Below are 13,423 nucleotides of genomic sequence, written 5' to 3'. Positions count from 1 at the left end.
GGATGTATACCCTACCATTAAGTTTATGACTTTATCATAAACTTTCATAATATCAACCACAAAATACATAATTTAATCACAAATTGGCAGAAAAAAAAAATTAAGTAACCAACTTACAAACTTTTATAACATCAAATACAAGTATTTTTGAATTTTGTTTTGTTTTTAAATTTAAAATCCCTCCACATTGAATATTGTGTCAACATAAAATTTAAAATCCCGCCACATTGAACTTTCGGTTAACTTGCTAGAATCATTTAGCAACCCTAAAAAAAAAATAAAGCAAAACAAAACAAAAGAGAACAAGTCACATTAAAAAGTGGAAAGAAAACAAAAAAGAACAAGTCACATCAAATCACATCTCTGATTCTAAGTGTGCATCCGGAAAAAAAAAATTGAAAACTTTTTTTGATTTTTTGACTTAACCAAACAAAAACTCTAAAATTTTCAAAAACAAATAAGTTTGGAAAACCGAAACCAAACATGTAAGAAGATAGACTTACAAATTTAGAGAAGAATATTAAGTTGACAACTCTTTGAGCCCTTAGGAAAAGCAGCTAATTCCCCACAAAAGCAAGCATCTGAATTCTGAAAGTTAATTTTCATCTTCTTTAAAACTTTAGCATTCTTCAGCAAATACTCTGTCACGCTAAGCTCATAATCTTTCCCACTAAATCGTTTTATTTGAATTTCCTTGAGATGTTATAACAAGCAACTGGGCACTTCCTGTAGTGGATTCCAAGATTTGGCAAAATTATCGAGCCCATTTCCCTAAAGACAAAAAGAATATAAAAGCCAGCAACTTCGAAACATTTCTAACTGAATCTTGCAATAAATCTCATGCACCTAGTTAATTTAATGTATAAAGAAAGAGAGAAAATAAATTGTGTATATATGTTTATTATAATTTACAATGTTCAGTATGACTCTCATTTATAGAGGAGAGCTTATTCAATCAAAAGGAGCGAAAGACGTACTAATGAAAACAACATCATTATGAAACAACATCATTAAAGATTAAAGCTATGCACTAACATGTACAGCTAATACACTAGCAGTCTCTCTCAAACTCAAGGAGAATAGGTACTAACCAACTTGAGTTTGGAGAGAGTAACAAAGCGTGAAAATAAACTGACAATTACAATAAAAGAGGATAGGAGACACTGTATGGTCGTGTCAGACCGATATTGAAGACACTGTATGGTTGTGGCAGACCATTGTAGAAGACACTGTATGATCGTGTCGAACCGGTGTAAAAGACACCGTGTGGTCGTGTCAAACCGTTATAGAAGATATTGTATGGTTGTGGCAGACTGTTGTAGAAGACATTATATGGTCGTGTCGGACCGGTGTAGAAGACGCTGTGTGGTCGTGTCGGATAGTTGTAGAAGACACTGTGTGGTCGTGTCGGACTGTTGGAGAAGACATTGTATGGTCGTGTTTATATACATACAAAGATATACACACACACCCATATATATATATATATATATAGCCTTCAAAAGTCGCGCCTAACACTGTGGCGTCGAGCGTCGCGCGATTCACGTGACCGACAGAGTGTCGTGTCTGCCTTGGCTCTCGCTCTTTGTCGTCTTTGTCTCTTTGCTTTCTTTTTAAACCAAGGGCGTTGAGAGAGGCAGAGCACAAAAACTACAAACCACTCTGCAACCATTTTCTTTGCATTCTCTAAAACACTTTGCAACCCTTTTCGTTTGCATCCTCTAACATGGCCGCTTCTCGTGGTTCTCTCACCCTCTTTCCAGACCTCAATGATCCTATAAGCACTCTTGGACTGAGTGCCCCTGCTCCTACTTTTACTTCTCTTAACTTTCCTATGTTGTCAGTTCAGCAAATAATGGCAGCTCAATCTGACATTGAGGCCAACCACTATACCCTGAAGTCATGTGTGGAGACCATGACTGCAGTCACTAACTTGTCTCACCGACTGCAGAATAGGACAAGTGAGGTACAACAGTTAAATGCCCAACTCTCTCTGCTGCAGCGCTTGTATAAGGATGCACGAACAGAGATTTGCGCGCTGAAGGCGGAGAACAAAGAGCTGAAATGGAAGGCCACCGTTATGGTCCGATTTGGAATGCCGTCGTACTCTGTTTCTGATGAGCAGCAGGGAGTCAACTCACTTGGCAACTTGGGAAGCACGAAGGCAAGGCCATCAAGAGTCGCCCAAGACAAAAACAAGATGAAGAGATTGGCGGCAGAGGCAAGTTTGTGAGGTCGGCGTGTGGCCGCCATTGAAAAAGAAAACAAATCCCTTGTTGTTGTTGTTGGATGGTTGTTGCTTTTTTTTTTTTTTTGGTAACTCTCTAGTGTAGAACGTTGATCGGGGTTGATTCCCGACAGGAATAAAATGAGTTTGATGGGCAAATCCGTATGGCATGAATAACACAAGACTGAACAAAAAAAAAAAAAATCAGGTGGTGTGTAATGGGTTTTTTTTTTTTTTTTTTTGGGCACAACATAAACCATGCATCATTCAGCAATGCATTTTCTGAGTAGAAATATGAAAAGTTAGTGGTGAAAAGAGAAGGTGAAAAGAAAGGATGGGTATGTGATAAAATAAAAGAAAATATAAAATCAGTGGGGAGCAGGTTGGTGGAAGAAAAGTTTAAAAGAAATGATGGGAAATATTAAAATAAAGGCGGGATAAAAGATGGGTGTGATGTAATGATGGGTTGCAGAGTTAAATTCGGGAGATTGAGTTATATATATGTATATATATATATGCATTAGTAGGAATAAGCCCAAGTTAGAGAAATAAAAGAAAATAAAAATAATGAAGAGATATGCCAGGTGAGTTGAAGAATAAACAAAAAGGAAAATGGTGAAATATTAAAAAAATGGTTGTGGGTTTGAAAGTGGAAATATAAGAGAGAGAGAGAGAGAGAGAGTCTCTATGTAGACAAAGAAGCCAAGAAGTATGAGCCACGCAATGTGAACCAACAGAAATTCTTGATCAGAGAGTGAACCACTTCCGCCATTCTCAATCTCACAAAACCCTAACTTGGTGACGCGAATGCCAGAGCAAAGGGCGTTAGCTTCGTCGGTCATGGCTTTAACAATAGATCTGAGGAGATAAAGAAAGATCTGATCCGGTTCAGAGTGAAGGACGTCGACTCCATTGCCTCCACGCTGGCTCGGGTTTGCTGAAATAGCAATCTGATCTGAAGGTGTTGCAGCAGAGATGATGTCAGTAGAGAGGGAATGATATCAATGGCACACAATAGCAGACTGAAGTGTGGCGCACAATAGCAGGAAGGGCGTACGGCGCACTGTAGCAGAATGGCCCATAGCAGTAGGCGCGGTGCAAGCAAGCGCAGGGCTGACGTAAGCAAGCAGCGGAAGAGCGCGTGAGGGCTCGTGTGCGAGTGGCAGAGGAAGCTGAGACGCGCCAAACACAAAGGTGGCGCGTGAAGGCGCGTGACAGAGTTTGTGGTGATGGGGGTGGTACCGTTAGAATCGTGAGGTGATTTCGAGCAGTTTCGTGTAGTGCCATTGTGTATGGGACTAAGCACCAAAAATAGAAAATCTCAGAAATGTAGAACTGTGCTCTGATACCAAGTTAATTAAATGTATAGAGAAAGAGAGAGAATAAATTGTGTATATATGTTCATTATAATTTACAATGTTTAGTATGAATCATTTATAGATGAGAGTTTATTCAATCAAAAGGACCGAAAGACGCACTAATGAAAACAACATCATTATGAAACAACATCATTAAAGATTAAAGCTATGCACTAACATGTACAACTAATACACTAACACACCTCAAGAATTAAAGCTTCAAGATTAGATGAGCACTGAAGCGAGTCTGCTAACAATTTCAAATTCCAGCAATTGTCACTACCACCACCAAGCTTCAATTGGGTCAAATTATGAAATATAGGCAGCATATAATCATTAACATCGGCCTGAAACTAAACATGACATGAATAGACATATTACAATCCTTCTGCTAGGAAATTATGATATAATAGATTACTCATTTCAGAACTTAATCTTATGCATGAGGGTTTTACTTTGGTTTCATACTGGTTGTCCATATGGCATAAGCATTCTCCATTACCCAGGTTTAAAACCCATTGGACAATTGATAAAGCAAAATCATTATGGATAAAAGAAGCACAAAAATGAGTACATCAATTATTGCAAGTATCCTTTAAAAACATGATAAACATCACAACAACTGATGAGTAGAGAAACTTACAGAAAAACATGCATAAAAAAACTTAACATTTGGAATCCCACTTTGAAGCTCATATATGCAAAGACCATCATCAATGAAACTTACGTCAGTTGATCCAGCAAAAAGAGATGCTTTGGACAAACATGGTAAACTCCCAAACACAAAATCCCCTGTACAATAATCTGAAAAACAGATGTGCTCAAGTTGGGGGGCGTCTACCACAAGTTTGTACCCTTGATCATTTGATTCATCCGAGTCTTCATCATAATCACCCATGTAACAAATTACCGTCAAACTTTTTAATGTAGTCACAAAAACATTCAAAAATTGTATGTCATCTAAAAGCCACCTCACCATATACAATTTTTCAAGAACTCGACAACCAGATAACAGCTTCTGCAAGGAGTCTTCATTTTCATATTTAACCGAATCTAGGTTAAGATTTTTAAGACTAGGAAGCCAAAGTGAACCAGGAACATCTAGAAACGCACCACAAAGTGTCAGAACCACTAGTGATTTGCTATTAAAAGCATATGTGACAACTTAACATTAATCTCCATCATGTCGCAGAAATCCAGCTCTTGAACATTGCGCTTGATTGCAATAAAGATCTATGAACTAACAAGGTTGAGATGTATGAGTTTTCCAACCTTGATACGGAATTTCCCGAAACGTGATGTGTCACAGACAAGCAATACTCTAATCATGAAATACTGAAATCTCAAATGAAATTCCTTTTGTTGATCTTTACTCAATAGGGTATGTTCGTGAAAGTAATTGAGAGGGGGATTTATGACCAGTTATGGGCCAAGCTATGGGCTGAGCTAGTTTAGGCTATAGTCGAGGTCTTAACTCAGGTAAAACGAGGTTGCATGCTCGATTGGGGTCTTAACGTGGTCGAATGATGGACACGCGTGGACCGAGATCCTAGCCTGGTCAGGTTAAGGATCAAAGTTTGAAGCATTAGCTCAGTCTGAATGTGTGCATCTTATCAAAAGCTAGACGGGATTTGTCCTTGGTATGCTAGGTTCAATCAAGCAGGAGCTTGTTGTGGACTGGTGAGCTCAGTTGGGCCAACATTCAGGTCTATCTGTCAGGACCGGGCAGGTAACACAGTCTTGAGGGAAGATTGTGGCACCATACTTATAACATGGTGAAGAGTGGTACGTGGCATGATTGGATTACAGGAAGGAGGTTCTGTCATCCATACATGTCAATCCCGTTAGACGGTTTCACTATGTAGTGTTTGGCAATATTTGTACTTATACGTAGAAAAAGATGAGAGGGGAACATATACATGCATCAGAAGAAGGACGGATCGAGAGAAACACGCAGAAGCTATATAAACGGTGTTGCGCCTCCATGTATAAGTCTGGAACTTCTGGTTATCAGAGTTACCTACCCCTTTGTCTCCTCTTTCTCTTTCTTCTTCTCTAAGTGTGCTAAACTTGACCATCGGAGGGGTTTCCCAGCAACCACCCGCCGGGTAGCTCACTGTCACTGCTTTCTCAGGTTATTCGGAGTAAAGCAAAGCTTCGACACGAAGAAGTACGAAGATCTAAGAATATTTCCTCCTTGTACAATCTCTTCCCTTATATTACCTTCTTAGCCTAAATAAGGAGTTTTTCTATCAAAACACCCCCCAGCAGTTTCCTCATCCAACCCCCCAAATAAAAGTGTTGCTACAGTGACTCCCTATTTGTAGGGAGTCACTATAGCTTCCTCATATCTAATAAATTCTTATTTTATTTGGAGGGCGCCAAAGACTCTTTGAAAAATCTCTTTCACTGGTGTAGGTCGCTCTTTGTTGTCATCATCTTATTGTTTATAAGATCAAAACTAAACTTAAATAGATGTTATTTCATGGACAAAACAACAGAAGAACAACAAACAAAACAACTGCAGCAAAGTAGGAGAACACAGTAGCCCAAACAAGGGGCCGAACGTCCAAAGAGATCCCCTCAGTTGACCGCCTTTCTTTGTTTTCGGCTGTTTTATTGCTGCTTTGCTGGTGTTGTTTTGCACTCTACTTTAGGCCTATTTTGTGCTTGATTCTTGACTTGTTTAAACACCATTTCCACTCCAAAAATATGGTTCAACTGTAAGAAGCAATTTAATGATTTTTCGGTTAGTGGCTTTATCTTTAATTTTTACAATATTTGTGTATGTTTGTGACGAATCACCAAGATGTGTTTTCTGGTGGGAAAGGCTACTGCTGTTGCTCTTTTGGAATGGTGGGAGTTTTGTTGTTTGGTGGTGAGAGGCCGAAGGATTTGCTTGGGCAGTGTGGGGTCCACCTGATGCTTCTGCTGCTTTTGTTGCTTGAAAGAGTGCTTGAATTGGATATGTGTTGGTGGATTGTTTCTTTTGTTCTTTACATGATATGCTTCTGCTGCTATTGGTTTTTTTTTTTTTTTTTTCTTTTGTTGCTTGTGTATGTTTTTATTATTTTATTATTAAAATAAATCAAATTTAAAAGCTATTGAAAAGATTATTTTAATAGAATAGAAAAAGAATAGAAAGTTTGTTGGGAGAAGTAAATGAAAAAGTGATTTGAGAATAAATTTTTTAATAATATTTTAGGATAAAATATAAGTAGATTGATAAGGATGCTCTGAGGCATTTAGTCTTGGTGCCACAAAAAGTAAACAACCTTGGAAACCTGTCGACAGTCCAAACCAATGCTCTGTTCTGAGAATTCTTGAAGTAATCGGATGACCGGGGAGACAACTGACCGAACGTCCAGTGTGTCCCATCTTCAACGGTCCTGCACAGTAAAATGATGAAAAGTGGCCCAGATCCTCAGTTTAGTGAAACATTTGTTATTTTCTTAATTTGATACAGGTTTGGTGAAACTATTGAAGAACAAAAAGAGATACTTTTTTACCAAATTTGAATTTGATGATGGATTTGTTGAAGCGTTGGAGATGGCCTAACAATCCACATATTAACAATTTCCTCACTAACAATATCATCTAACCTAATCCACCAAATAAATATGGCCAAAACTCTTTTCAAAATTCATAATCAAACAAATTTTTTCTTTTCAAAACTCATAACTCAACCAATACCTCTACACTCAAATCATGATTTTAAAAAAAAAATTTAAAAACAAAATAAAATAAAAAATTATTTTTTTAATCTTTTTTAAAATAGAATTTCCCTGGCATATTCTCGGTATCCAAACGGAGAGTAGAACATAAAAGGGTGTGTTTGGTTTGTGTTTTTAGATAAATTTTCAAAAAAAAAACATTTTAGGGAGAGTTTAGAAATTTTTTTAATTTGTTTGGTTGTATATTTTGAAAATAGTTTTGGAATTTGAGAGTTTGGAATGATTTAATATTTTGTTATAATTGAGTAGATGTGTACGAGAAAAAAAGTGATTAAAAATGAGAGGAGGAAAAAAAAAGAAGTGATTTCTTGATGTGGAGGAGAGAGTGATTTTGGAATTTTTTAAAAAAAAAAAAAATTGAACCAAACAAAATTTTTAAATTTTTTTTCAAAAATTGTATCTTCAGATACAAATCAAACAATCCCTTCAGACGAGAGAGAGAGAGAGAGAGGAACCTGGGTGACGGAAATCTCTGCAACTTCAATGGCAGGGGACGTTAGGGCTAGGGATCCGACTTAAAACGCGCGCTTCACCGCATTGAACATTTTGCCTCATTTTACATTTTGCTAAATAATAGTAAGTAAATAAACCCACCTCTAATAAAATTACATATAATCTTTGTTAGTCATTTGTTAATCATATATATAAATTGTATTTTAATCCAAAACTCAACAGAAAATTATATTAATTAACATAAATAAATTGATAATTTAGATTAAAAACAAATTAAATATTTAAAATTTGAATTGATAAAATTAAAATTTTAATTTATTACCATAGTTAAATCTGAAATTCTTTCATAAATTTTCTCCTAAATATTATATGTGCAAATTACACATCTTATGTCATTTTGATTCATGCATTTTCAATTGACACAAGTTTCACCATTCATATCAATTTAAAGAAAAATAATCACTAAATTCGTTAAAATTAACTCACTGAGTTGAATAAATTTATAATTCTGCTAATAAAAAAATGACACATGCCACTTATATACATATTGTTCATAAAAAATGTCAAAAGTTATAATTAATTGCACTAAATTAAAACAAAATCAAAATCGAATCAATTAAAATTACAATAACCAAAATAACAAAAAGGCTACCAGATATAATTTGTCCATATCATATTCAATCTTTATATCACCTTACATATTCAATCTTTGTATCACCCAATAGCACACTAATTTAAGCAGCCAAACGAATCATAGGCAGAAAGGAGAAACTAGCAAATATTTTCAAAATAAAGGAGTCCATGGTTTTATAGCAGAGAGTCTACCAATGTTGTTTTCTGGTTCACCTTGTGTTCATCATTCCAATTTTTAGGTTGGTTTTCATCACGACACACAAATTTAAAACTCATCTTTTCCATCTTACGGCAGCCTCCATCTGGCATTCGTTTGAGCACCTTGGTAATGATATTAATTTCTTCCTAAATATTCAACTTCTATGCAAAGACTGATTTTCATCTTCTGCAAAACTTCAGAGTCTCCTACAAAATACTCTACCAGCTTGAGCTCATCCTCCTTCCCCCTGAACTTTGAAGGTGTAATGGCAAACAAATAGGTATATACTCTAGCAGACGACTCCCAAATGTTGTATAGCAACTTCTATGTTCTGAAACCCCTGTTTGACAAAAGAAATCGTTAAGTACACTAGTCAAATTGCTAAATTAACAAAATACTTAACATCTTAATGTACCTTCATGAAGACAAGAACTTCAAGGTTAGGTGAACTTTCAATCAAGCATGGCAACAATTTCCACATGCTAAAAAGCAGTTACCACCTAGTCAATTTTGTCAAAGCATGAAGAGAGCATCGAATGACAAGAACTATGAAGAACCAGCTTTCAAGATGAGAATAATTATCTAAAATAAAAATATATAAATAAACCCTTAATTAAGACAGTTAAACTAGAGAATCCGACAATTATTTCCACATGAAATATGGTTTTAAGAGTGACAAAGAACTCCGGTTTGGACAGACAAGACAATGATATTAGTTTTAACATGATGAGAGAGTGAAGGACGCTCGCCGCCATGGTAAAAGTTAATAAAACCAGAAGGTTAATGTTAGAGCATGCTGCAACAAGCACAACTACATTTTCATGATAATATGATGTACAATGGCCTTCCAATTGTCATGCATGAACCACATTCCTATTGATAAACATTTCGTTAGGAGGCAGCTTGTCCCACTAATAAGGATTTGGGACACTTACTAATCAGTTTTATTAACTAGGCTTATTTACCTATAGGTCCTGATTGATAAATTTATCATTGTAAATTTATTCATAAAAATAAAAGAGACTCACTTGATAAATTTATTAATAGGACTTAATGAATGATAAGTTCGAAAAGTAAGACCTATTGGTAATTCACCTTACAGAAATTTTGAAGATGTTATGAAAGATGCATGGCCTTCATCTCCTCAGTCCATTTCTTATGCTATGGAAAATTTGGCTGAAGTTTTTACAGAATGGATTGTCTCCCACTTGTTGCAATGCCTTTTTTTTTTTTTTTTTTTTTTTTTTTGGGGGGGGGGGGGGGGGAGAAGAAAAGGAAATAAAAGGAGAATCCTCGTTAGGATTGCAGGAATTCAAAAAAGCCTTGGTTTGAGACACAACGATTTTGTCATTAATTTGGAAAATTAACTATTTGTTGAGTACAATAAAGTCTGTCATTCATCATAATCATTATATTTTTCGTCGTTTCTGTCTTCTTCTTTTTTCTTTTTCTTTCTTTTTTTTTGGTTATTAACCATAAGGTATGAAGCTATTCAGAGAATCAACTTGATATCCTTGACATAACAATAACAAAAATAAAAACAACAATAATAATAATTAGGAAGATTAACTTACAAATTCAGAGAAGAAGATGAAGTTGACAAGTCTTTGAGCCCCTAGGTAATGCTGTTAATTCCCCACAACAGCAATCGTCTAAATTTTGGCTGTCAATTGTCATCTTCTTTAAAACTTTAGCATTTTTCAGCAAATACCCTATCACTCTAAGTTCATAATTTTTCCCGCTAAATTTTTGTATTCGAATTTTCTTGAGATGTAACAACAAACAACTAGGCACTTCTTGTGGTGGATTCCAAGATTTGTCTGAAGTATCAAGTACATTTCCCTGCAGACAAAGAATACAAAAGCCATAAACTTCGAAACATTTCTAACTAAATCTTGCAATAAATTTGACACACCTCAAGAATAAGAGTTTCAAGATTAGGTGAGCACTGAAGAAAGTCTGATAGCAATTTCAGATTCCAGCTATCGTCACCACCACCACCAAGCTTCAATTCGGTTAAATTATGGAACGTAGGCAACATATAATCATCGACATCAGTCTGAAACTAAACATGAGATAAATAGACATATTACAATTCTTTTGTTAGGAAACTATGATACAATAGATTACTCATCTCAGAACTTAATCTTATTCGTAAGGGTTGTACTTTGGTTTCATGTTCGTTGTCCATGAAATCATAAACAGTCTCCATTACCCAGGCTTAAAACCCATTGGACAATTGATATAGCAAAATCTTTAAGGACAAAAAAGAAATAAGAAAAGTGAATATATGAATTGCTGCAAGTATCCTTCAAAAACATGATAAACATCACAACGGCTTAGGAGTAGAGAGACTTACGGAAAAATGTGCATCAAGAAACTTAACATTTGGAATCCCACTTAGAAGCCTATATATGCGAAGACCATCGTCAATGAAACTTAAGTCGGAAGATCCAACAAAAAGAGATGCTTTGGACAAAGATCGTAAATTCCTGAACAAAAATTCATCTGTACAGTAATCCGAAAGATAAATGTGCTCAAGTTGGGGGGCATCTACCACAAGTTTGCATCCCTGATCATCCAAATCTTCTAAGTCTTCATCCTGAAAATAATCTCTGTACCAAATTACTGTCAAATGCTTCAATGTAGGCACCGAAATATTCAACACTTGTAGTGTATCCAAAATCCACCTCACCATATACAAATTTTCAAGAACTGGGCAACCAGATAAGAGCTTCAGCAACGAGTCTTCATTTTCATATTTAACCGAATGTAGGTTAAGACTCTTAAGACTAGGAAGCCAAACTGAACCAGGAACATCTAGAAAAGCTTCCCAAAGTGTCAGAACCACAAGCGTTTTGCTGGTGAAAATTGTATGTGGCAACTTAACATTAGTCCCAACATCGTCTCTGAGCTCCAGGTCTAAAACTAGAACATTGCGCTCAATTGCAGCAGAGATCCATGTATCAAAAAGGTCGAGATGTCCAGGATTTCTAACCTTGATACGGAATTTCTGGAAACATGGTGCATCACTAAGACGCAATACTGTATTCATGAAATCCTGAAAGCTCAAATCAACTTCTATTTTCCTCTCTTCACTCAATCGAGCATATTCGCAAAAGAATTCGTTGTCATCAAAATCAAGTTTAGGAACAGAAGTCCAGAGGTTACGCCATCTTGTCGACAGAATGCTGGTTCCAACTGCATTTTTTGTTGAAAGGAAAGAAAGAATGTGGCACAGAAGGGCATCGGGCAACTTGCTGATCCTGTCTTCACTCTTCCCAATGTCTGAATCCATTACTTCAATTCACTAATTCTTTACCTAAAATATAACATATAATTCTAAATTAAACTCTTTTTCCAGTTGTACATGCAAACCCACCCCAACAAAAACATACAAGTAAGATACAAATAACCTAATTTAACCCATTTTATAACAATGGACTCACATTTTCATTCCATCGTTTGTTTGGTAGCAAATTTTATTATTTGGAATAGATTCCAATGGCCATTCTATTAAACAAAATTGACAGATTTTTTAATCCTATGAGTAATAACCCAAAACATACATATAATTGGAATTATATATTTCCATATCCATTGCAAAAAAAAAAAATAAATAAATAAATAAAATTCCATGAACAAGAGAAAATTGTTATATATCTCACAAAATACAAATCCAGCTGGATAACCAATCCCAAACTAATCTCATGATTGTTAATACTCTTAACTATTAATCCTGCTAATCAAAGGGGCCTTCAAATTATTTGTTTTATGAGCAAGAAAAAAAAAAAAAAAAAAAAAAGAACAGAAAAAGTAGAACTATGAATGTCAAAAAACAATCTCTCATCACAGCACCTCGTACAACATTTAAGACACAAACGAGCATTGTATAAAGAATTCAGAATTCGGAATTTTACTTTCGGAAGCCAAATGGAGCTAGAGCATACTATACCAACATAAATAAAATCTTCAGATCAAAGAGAACAAATGGTACAAAAAGGAAACGAAACCAACCTGGTTAATGAGGGGATCGGCCACCAATGGGTTCGGATGGTTTTTGAGGACGAAATTCGCTGCAACTTCAATGGTTATTAGGGTTAGGGTTTCACCCGACGAACCTCATAGTCACTTATCTACCATGGCTGTCGGGAGTATACTTTGCACCATTTGTGTTTTAAATATATTTGACTCCAGTCCCCTTGAGATTTATAAAAATACACTAAACTCCACAAATTTAATATAAATTTATTATAAAGAAATTGGTAAGAAGTCTAATTTAAAAGATGTAAGAGAGGGTTCAAGAAAGGAGTTGGAAAATTCGAAGATCTTCGAAGATCCTTGAAGAACAACTTCGAATTCTCTAGAATATGATGAGAGGCTTAGATTCTTCAATAACCTCAACTTAGGAACACAACAACAAAGGAGATGATGGAGATAAGAGATTGGGTGAAGAAGAAGGCAAAATGGCTAGAGAGAGAATAATGGCAAGGCTCTCCCAGGGATCTCCCACTTTCACTCTCAAGGTTGATAATGGAGAAGGGAAATTAGTTCTTTCCCAAGAGTTAAAAATCTCCAAAAATCCATCCCTTGTAAAGCTATGGGTGGGTGCTATTTATAGGCACCTCATGATGTAGGATGGAGCCCATGTGCAAGGCACATGGGGATATTCTCTCTAACCACTTTGTCCGAGGAGGTGACCTCTCCGAGGAGGTGACTTCTCCGAGGATGAGAAAACCCCGAAGAGGAGATCACTCCCTCGGCGAACCCTTCTTCTTAGCCACACCTAACCCCCAATCATCCCAAAAGGTCAGGGGTA

The 13,423-nt window shown here is 36.0% G+C and overlaps 3 protein-coding genes across 9 annotated transcripts in view; all 3 read right to left on the bottom strand.

The window, feature by feature from the left end:
• Window positions 1-12,722, bottom strand: part of LOC114321659 (F-box protein At4g09920) — a 49,747-nt gene extending 37,025 nt beyond the window's left edge. Inside the window, exon 1 of the mRNA XM_082884363.1 lies at window positions 12,707-12,722. The gene's annotated coding sequence lies outside the window, so the exon portion shown is untranslated. The remainder of the gene's footprint in view (window positions 1-12,706) is intronic.
• LOC145798354 (F-box/FBD/LRR-repeat protein At1g78750-like) lies at window positions 508-9,085 on the bottom strand. The gene is made up of 6 exons (XM_082885881.1): window positions 9,020-9,085; window positions 7,087-7,139; window positions 6,870-6,974; window positions 4,229-4,727; window positions 3,789-3,932; window positions 508-693 (listed from the first exon to the last, which is right to left on the bottom strand). The coding sequence occupies exons 1-6, from the start codon at window positions 9,083-9,085 to the stop codon at window positions 508-510; spliced, it is 1,053 nt and encodes a 350-aa protein (XP_082742007.1).
• Window positions 8,363-12,820, bottom strand: LOC114321635 (F-box/FBD/LRR-repeat protein At1g16930). Of its 7 annotated transcripts, none has more exons than XR_003650379.2 (6): window positions 12,622-12,820; window positions 10,964-11,926; window positions 10,520-10,669; window positions 10,179-10,446; window positions 9,020-9,186; window positions 8,363-8,944 (listed from the first exon to the last, which is right to left on the bottom strand). XR_003650379.2 is itself a non-coding variant. In XM_082884370.1 (5 exons), exons 2-4 carry the CDS (start codon window positions 11,900-11,902, stop codon window positions 10,183-10,185), a joined length of 1,353 nt encoding a protein of 450 aa, XP_082740496.1. In that variant the 5' UTR covers window positions 11,903-11,926; window positions 12,622-12,820; the 3' UTR covers window positions 8,363-9,186; window positions 10,179-10,182. The 7 variants fall into 7 exon arrangements, 2 of the variants coding, with proteins under 2 accessions (XP_082740496.1, XP_082740495.1); XR_003650378.2 differs by having other exon boundaries at window positions 9,020-9,150; XR_003650377.2 differs by having other exon boundaries at window positions 9,020-9,104.
• Window positions 12,821-13,423: the final 603 nt, after the last annotated feature.

Source organism: Camellia sinensis, chromosome 8, assembly GCF_055761805.1.
Source record: "Camellia sinensis isolate YWXY chromosome 8, ASM5576180v1, whole genome shotgun sequence".
Taxonomy (NCBI): Eukaryota; Viridiplantae; Streptophyta; class Magnoliopsida; order Ericales; family Theaceae; genus Camellia; species Camellia sinensis.
Note: the sequence above shows the minus strand (reverse complement) of the source record. Positions and strands in the feature narration are given on the sequence as shown.

Coding starts and splice junctions, on each gene's coding strand:
- LOC145798354 (XM_082885881.1), bottom strand. CDS start 9,085: ATGTGGAAATTGTTGCCATGCTTGATTGAAAGTTCACCTAACCTTGAA. Junction 7,140..9,019: donor AAGTTCTTGTCTTCATGAAG/GTACATTAAGAT, acceptor GTGGATTGTTAG/GCCATCTCCAACGCTTCAAC. Junction 6,975..7,086: donor AATTCAAATTTGGTAAAAAA/GTATCTCTTTTT, acceptor TTTACTGTGCAG/GACCGTTGAAGATGGGACAC.
- LOC114321635 (XM_082884370.1), bottom strand. CDS start 11,902: ATGGATTCAGACATTGGGAAGAGTGAAGACAGGATCAGCAAGTTGCCC. Junction 10,670..10,963: donor TTCTTGATGCACATTTTTCC/GTAAGTCTCTCT, acceptor TCTCATGTTTAG/TTTCAGACTGATGTCGATGA. Junction 10,447..10,519: donor TTGAAACTCTTATTCTTGAG/GTGTGTCAAATT, acceptor CTTTGTCTGCAG/GGAAATGTACTTGATACTTC.